Source organism: Squalius cephalus (genome assembly GCF_949319135.1).
Source record: "Squalius cephalus genome assembly, chromosome: 4".
Lineage (NCBI taxonomy): Eukaryota > Metazoa > Chordata > Actinopteri > Cypriniformes > Leuciscidae > Squalius > Squalius cephalus.
This window is the reverse complement of record NC_137125.1, coordinates 32,789,388-32,796,101: the sequence shown is the minus strand read 5'-3', so window position 1 is coordinate 32,796,101 and position 6,714 is coordinate 32,789,388. Positions and strand designations below refer to the sequence as shown.

At 38.9% G+C, this 6,714-nt stretch overlaps 1 protein-coding gene across 1 annotated transcript; it reads right to left on the bottom strand.

Annotated features, from left to right (window-relative positions):
• Positions 1 to 276: 276 nt before the first annotated feature.
• Positions 277 to 5,755, bottom strand: LOC307157935 (uncharacterized protein). The gene is made up of 10 exons (XM_079869928.1): positions 3,146 to 5,755; positions 2,990 to 3,049; positions 2,844 to 2,894; positions 2,668 to 2,739; positions 2,488 to 2,565; positions 2,296 to 2,394; positions 2,130 to 2,213; positions 1,759 to 1,979; positions 1,432 to 1,591; positions 277 to 1,354 (listed from the first exon to the last, which is right to left on the bottom strand). Exons 1-10 carry the CDS (start codon positions 4,161 to 4,163, stop codon positions 1,209 to 1,211), a joined length of 1,989 nt encoding a protein of 662 aa, XP_079726054.1. The 5' UTR covers positions 4,164 to 5,755; the 3' UTR covers positions 277 to 1,208.
• Positions 5,756 to 6,714: the final 959 nt, after the last annotated feature.

Below are 6,714 nucleotides of genomic sequence, written 5' to 3'. Positions count from 1 at the left end.
GCAATAAGATCTGTGTCTCTTGTATCTGTGATAAACAAAACTTGGTGTATATATAAATATATAAAATGTATCTATAAAAATACTGAGGTAAAAACAGTAGTAGAACAGACCATTATAACTGCAATGCTGACCTGTGGCACAAGGATTTACAAGCTACATTTAACAATAGAATAACAGTTAAGCACTGTGACGGAATGAAAAAAGCAAATGTTAACACAGTAAGTAGAATATTTGGTACCAGGTAATGTGCAATATCAAGTATCAGAGATATGAAATAGGATTTCCAAGCTATTTTTAATAGAAAAACAGTTAAGCACACTGATGGAATGAAAGTAGAATTTTACTAGTAGTTAATGTGCAATATCAAATATCAGGTATGAAATAGGATTTACAAACTATAATAGAATCGTTAAGCACTGACGGAATGAAATAAGCCAATACTAAAGTCACGGTAAGTAGAATATTTGGTACCAGATAATGTGCATATATCAAGTATTAGAGGTATAATCTAGGATTTACAAGTTATATTTAAAAATAGAATAGTTAAGCACTGTAACAATGAAATAAGCAGCAAATTGTGTATGAAGTAATTGAGATCTTTGGTATCAAAGAAAGTGCAGAATACCAGGTGTAATATGTACCAGGTGTAATATGTACATTTTGACATTAAAGCAGAACTCGGCAACTCTAGTAATTTCTTCTCTAACCGTCTCTTTTGTTGTTTCGCTGGAACATGTGAATGATCCATCGTCGCTGTATAATTCTAGCTAGTATTGAGGGGGGCGTGTGTGTTTATGTTGAATTGCCGTAAAGCAGTTCGTGTTTCTTGCTCGTTCTTGCTTCTCACGAGACTTCCAATTTCTATCTTGCCGGGACGGTAGACCTCAAGTTGCAAGGTTGGTTTTCCGCCTGGGAACGCTGGGGGGTGCGGGGAAAGTCACCAATTTCACCAGAACAGGTTGTTTAACCATCCAAATGATTTCTAGACAGTTTTATTAAGTTTAAAAAAAAGTTGCCAAGTTCTCATATCTTCAGTGAATCCACGTGCGCCTGTATAAAAGGACAAACAACCTCACCATCCGTGAAGTGAACAGTGTGGATTGGGTGAGTGTAGTCTGGCACTTCTGGCTTCTTGGTGTTACTGACTGCAGGATAAAGAAAGTGTTGCAGTTGTCAGTGATGCTGGGGTGTCAGTAGTCAGCCTAGGCTTAAGGGGTCGGCTGTGGGTCCCTCTCAGCTGTGCGGCGCCTTTTTCCACCTTCACGGTCAGATGCTCCTTTGAGGTAACGCATGACATTAACCTGGAGCGCCTCATCAGTGGCATCCTGGGTTGCCGGGTTCTTCCGGATGGCCCCTGTAGAAAATACAGATCTGTCATTTCATTTGAATGGGCCATACACCTACTTAAATATAAAAAAATATCTAACTTACTTTGAACAATGGTCTTCAGGAACAGGTCTCTAAAACACACTTTATCCCCTACACCAGTCCAGGTTGTGTTAATGGAAAGGTGATTAGAGAAGATACTCTGAAGCATTCGCCACACTGTTGTCTTTAGGTCCCTCCCACATTTGATAGCCAAAAACCGAAGCTGAAAATCCAAAAAAAGTGTTACAAATTACATTTCTCTAAAGCTTCTCATACATAAATATAAAATGTGACAGGCTGTGGATTCAGACTGAAAAATATGCAGTGTACAATCTTAATTTGACTTTTTAGATTACCCTACGGTGTTATAAACGAAAGCAGCACACTTACAAATCGGTCCTGGAGCTCTTTATCCTGCCTCAAACTGTGGTCAAGCAACATCAAATCTTCCTGGGTGTGTAGAGGGAGTAACAGATCCCCTGGCAGGGACAACTCTCCAACAGACACATTAGCACTGAAATGTTGCAGCATAGTGTCCATTTTGTTGTCCATGCTACGCACAACATCGCCAAACTCTCCAAGACGTCGCAGCATTAGGGTCTGATCTGCACCTACAGGGGTTCCCAGAATAAAAGAATAAAGTAGTCAGTCCTGGTCCCTCAACTACTAAACTATGACACTTATATCTAGGTCTTCTACACGTACAGGTAGCCCCAGTGGGAATTAAACGAACAACCACAGGTGTTGTTTGCAAGTTGTACCTGATTGCCCAGTGCGAGCAAACGTCTTCAACATAGTCCCAACTTGCTTCACCTGCTCTTGAAGTGAGCCGCTTTCATCTGAAGCTACGAAATGAAAGGCATATGGTAATTTTGAACCTACATCACACACAAAAAAGTACATTTAAGAAAGAGTGCATGTTCTCACCTGCTCGTGCATTGCTTTCCCTCAAGGTTTGGTTCTCCTCCCTCAGAGCTTGGTTCTCCTCCCTCAGAGCTTGGTTCTCATTCTGGAGTCTCTGGAAATCTACATAAAATAATAATAATAAAACTACAACTAAAGGCACTATTTTCAATATTGTTAAAACACTGGACATTAAGACATAGGCCTAGAATATACCTTCATAGCTGAAAACTTCATGCTGTACACGAGATGCCAGGGGAGTCCAAGGGCCAATAACGGAGCGCTGACTTTCTCCTATTGATAATCATTGACGTAAAAATATGTTTGAAGTTATTGCATACATTTAATGAATCGGACTTAAATGTAACACTTAGTTTAGCGTAACGTTTTACATACCTCCAGTGTTTTCACCAATGTGCTGGCAGGTTAAATTTGCTGCTGGGGGTGTAAAGCTTAGTACTTGACGAGCTGGGGGAACAAACATAACAGCTTTAATTTCACTGCAGAGATGGCATATTCAGTAAAGAAAACAATAATTGAACTCTGCAAAGCTAATGGAATGTACAACACACCTCGACAGCTTTCATCCAGAAACTGCTGCGGCGAGTAACCCGTCAAGTGTCCTAATGAAAAACAGATTATCAATAAAAGGATTCCTCGTCTTAAATAGAAGCAATAGTTTCCAAGACAAAAAAACGTCACAAATAACATCACTTACTTGTACTCAAACTCTTGGCTCTGTGAAGTGGAGTCTGGATTACCGGGGAGAAACCTGGTTCTGAGAAAGAGGAAACTGAAATTTGAAAATCTTACAAAGGGTATAGTTTAGTGGCAGGATCACAAATTAAGCATCACAGCAATACATTTTACATACCAGCTCTGAAGTCTACAGATGGCTCAACATTTTCCTGGTTTTCAGGAATCGATGTAACTTCTGGAGCATCTGGCAGCACTGAAACCTCGTTACCGGGAACAATGTTTTCAAAGCTCAAAAGAGGTTGTCGAAACGACAGCACTGCTGGTGCATCTGGAAGTCTAGACTCCTCTTCATCAGAAGAGGCCTGGGGTCTGTACTTGGAATTTGAGATTCTCTTTCGCTTTCCCTTCTTGTCATCGTCCGTCGTTTCAACGCTGGAACCTGTTTGGAAGCGCACCAAATATCTCATTAAACCAAGAACTGGCCAGAACTGGGCATTTGAGCTTTTGAAAAGTGGAAGTCCATCAACATTAACTTGCATTGAAACTGACGTCAACTTCTGCAATTCAGGAGACACTAAAAACTGTGATAGTATTCCACTTTCAATTCCAGAGTGATGGTATACACCACCTGAGAGTTCTGTTGTTTTAACACAAGTCACTGTTTTCAGAAGGGTTCTTGGGTCTTTAGGAAGAGTTGGATGATCCTTGGACAAAATGGTTAAAAGCTTACCAAGTGCCACATGGGGGATCATGTTGTCAATAGCCCAGCCTGCCAATTGTGTCCTTAGGCAATCCTCTTCCTCTTCACTATCTTCTGTGCTTGAGGAAAAAATGTCACCAGGTTCATATACCTCATCAACAGTTAATTCCTGTGCTTCAGGGATTACAGTTTGTCCATGGCTTGTTGTAGCCATTCCATGTTGATGTTCATTAACAGGAGGATTTACTTGGTCAAAGTCAGGAATAACAGCAAGTAGAGCATCGTTTGCAGCTGCAATTTCCTGTTTGTCCCTCTCAACTCCTTTAAATATTCGTCTCCTTTTGGCCCAGTAACTAGACATTGTGACTAACAATGCATTTACCTTTAAAGCCAAAACGATTGTCCAACAGTAGGTCTCTTGTGTGAAGTTAATCAGTAATGCTCCGGTCAAGGTAACTGCAAGAAAATGTGAACAAAACCACATTGTTAACATTAGGAATATACAGTAGCTATGCTGTAGGGGAAAAAGATGATCAGCCAAATGTGGAACAGTGAAATTGTATAAAAAAATTATAATAATAAAAAAAAAAAATACTAATTCAGTGTAGTGATTCAAGTGAACACAGCACTGTTCTCAAACATAAAAAGTACAGCAGTTCAGATAAATATAACTCATCATAATCCTAAAGTACAGCAGCACAGCACGTGCTAGCTAACACTTGCTAGCCACTGTAGCTACACTGTGAACTGAACTAGCAACATACTTTGATCTGACAAACAAAATAATTTAAACAACCTATATACATCATTCTGCTTTGTTAAAAAACACCAAAAGTTATACTTAGTCTTTTCAAATGTAAAGCTTTGGCTACCTACAGTAGCTAGTTACATTTCTACATGTACGTAACTAACAACTTTGCTTAACCTCAGTGTGTACTGTAACAAAGGCAAAACAGCATGTGTTAGCTAACACTTGCTAGCCACTCTAGCTACTGGACTAGCAGCTATTTGTTCAGACAAACAAAATCATTTAAACAACCTATATACAACGTTATTGTGTAAGAAAACACCAGAAGTTAAACTTAGTCTTTCTAGATGTAAAGCTTTGGCTACCTACTGAAGCTAGATACATTTCAACATGTAGAACATGCTTGAACTCAGTGTGTAAAAAAGGTGAAACAGCATGTGTTAGCTAACACTGAACTAGACTAGCAGCGTGCGTGTCGGAACAAACAAATGAAAACAACCTAATGAAAACAACCTAATGGTATATACACCATTCTGTTTAGTTAGAAAACAACACAAGTTATACTGATCTGTCTTTCTTGTCGTAGATTTCGCTACCTACTGCTGGATCCACATTACCACATGGGGGGCGGCATAATTGTCCATACAAGTAACTGTTAGCAGCTAGTTCAGGAACTGGTTACGTAGTTAATTCGACTGACCAAAACTAACTTAAAACACATACGTACTCACACTCGTATAAACATTCGTATCTTAGAAGAAAAGAAAAACTCAACGGCTGGAAGAAACTAAGTAACGTTAGCTATTACAGAAAGTTATTTGTAACATGGCGGCAACTTTGTAAACAAGGCTTACTTTAGCCTTACTTTAGCTTGACTAGTAAGGCAAGAACAAAGATGACTACAGATTTTACAAAGATAAACTAAAACCAATGTAAACATAATATTGCGTTAAACAAAAAGGAACCATGTACTTACTTAAATGATGGTAGTCGACAGCAACTCGCGGTGAACTGATGCGAATGTGCTCTACTTATATTGTTTGGGGAGGGGCCAGCCTCAGTGGCTCCAGTGCGTCATCGAGCCACCGTTTTAGCCCCGCCCAAAAAAATCCTGAACACACAATGGTGAAAAACTATAAAACAGTCTAACTCCACAATTCAGTACTTCACAGTTCACAGTCTTTGTAATGTGTTTAAGCAATACATTTCTAACATTTCTAATGTGTTTAGATTTTTTTTTTTTTTAGCATTTTTTTGCATTGCCTTTACATGGACTTTAACACTTTCTTAAACATTTGTACAGGTCGCAATTGCAAATTAATCCCTTATACATGTAAAAGGTCAAAAAAAAAAAAAACCAGGGTTGGAAAAAAATGAAAGACATAAAACGACATTTACACAGACAAAATATTCCTAAATATTTCACAAATCTTCCAGCGCAGCTGTGAAACCAGAGGAGATTTTAGCTTTTTCGTTGAGTTTATCCTTCAGGTCAAAACAGAGATTTTCATGTTTATGATAGATAGGCTATTACCATGGTTGCAAATTAATAAAAAAATATAAAGCAAACCCAAGATTTTGGCCAAGTTGCAGATGTCTTTCACTGTTCACTGATTTCAAGCATTGGTGAAAAATCTAACTTCATCCATTTATTCTGCTAAATTGTTCATACCATGAATGAAATATTTATTTTAAAAACTAATCAGAATCAGAAAGATATTTATTGCCAAGTAAGTTTTACAAAAGGAATTCTTTTTGGTCTATTGGTGCATCTCAAATTGTGCATAAATCAAAGAAATGTAAAGAATTGTCACCTTAAGTGAATAAAATAATTCTATATATTTTACATATTATCGCTTCAGAGTTTCAAAGTAATTTAAATGTAATTTCCTAAACCTTATCATGGAATCAGAGTCAAATCTGTTATAACCCCTAATGGCTTTGGAGCAACAACAAAAATTTATATAATTCACATAATAATTATATTATAATCGCTTTAAATGTGAAAAGTATGCTGTCAGTTTCACTCATGGCTGGTCGATTTCAAAGCGGCTTGCCGCCAGCCGGCCGCGGTTCGTTTAGACGGCGGCAACCGCCAGAGAGAATGAAGTCGGCGGCCCGGCGGCTGTTCGCCGGCGGCATCTCGCAAGAAATGGGAGTGACGTATTCGGCGGCAAACGTTTCATCGCCGCCAGCGGGGCGCACCTATGGCCGACAGCTTGGGGCCGGCGGCAAAAAGAAGCCGTGCCGATATTTTTTGCTATCTGGGTAGATGAGTTTAGAATCAAATGTGAAA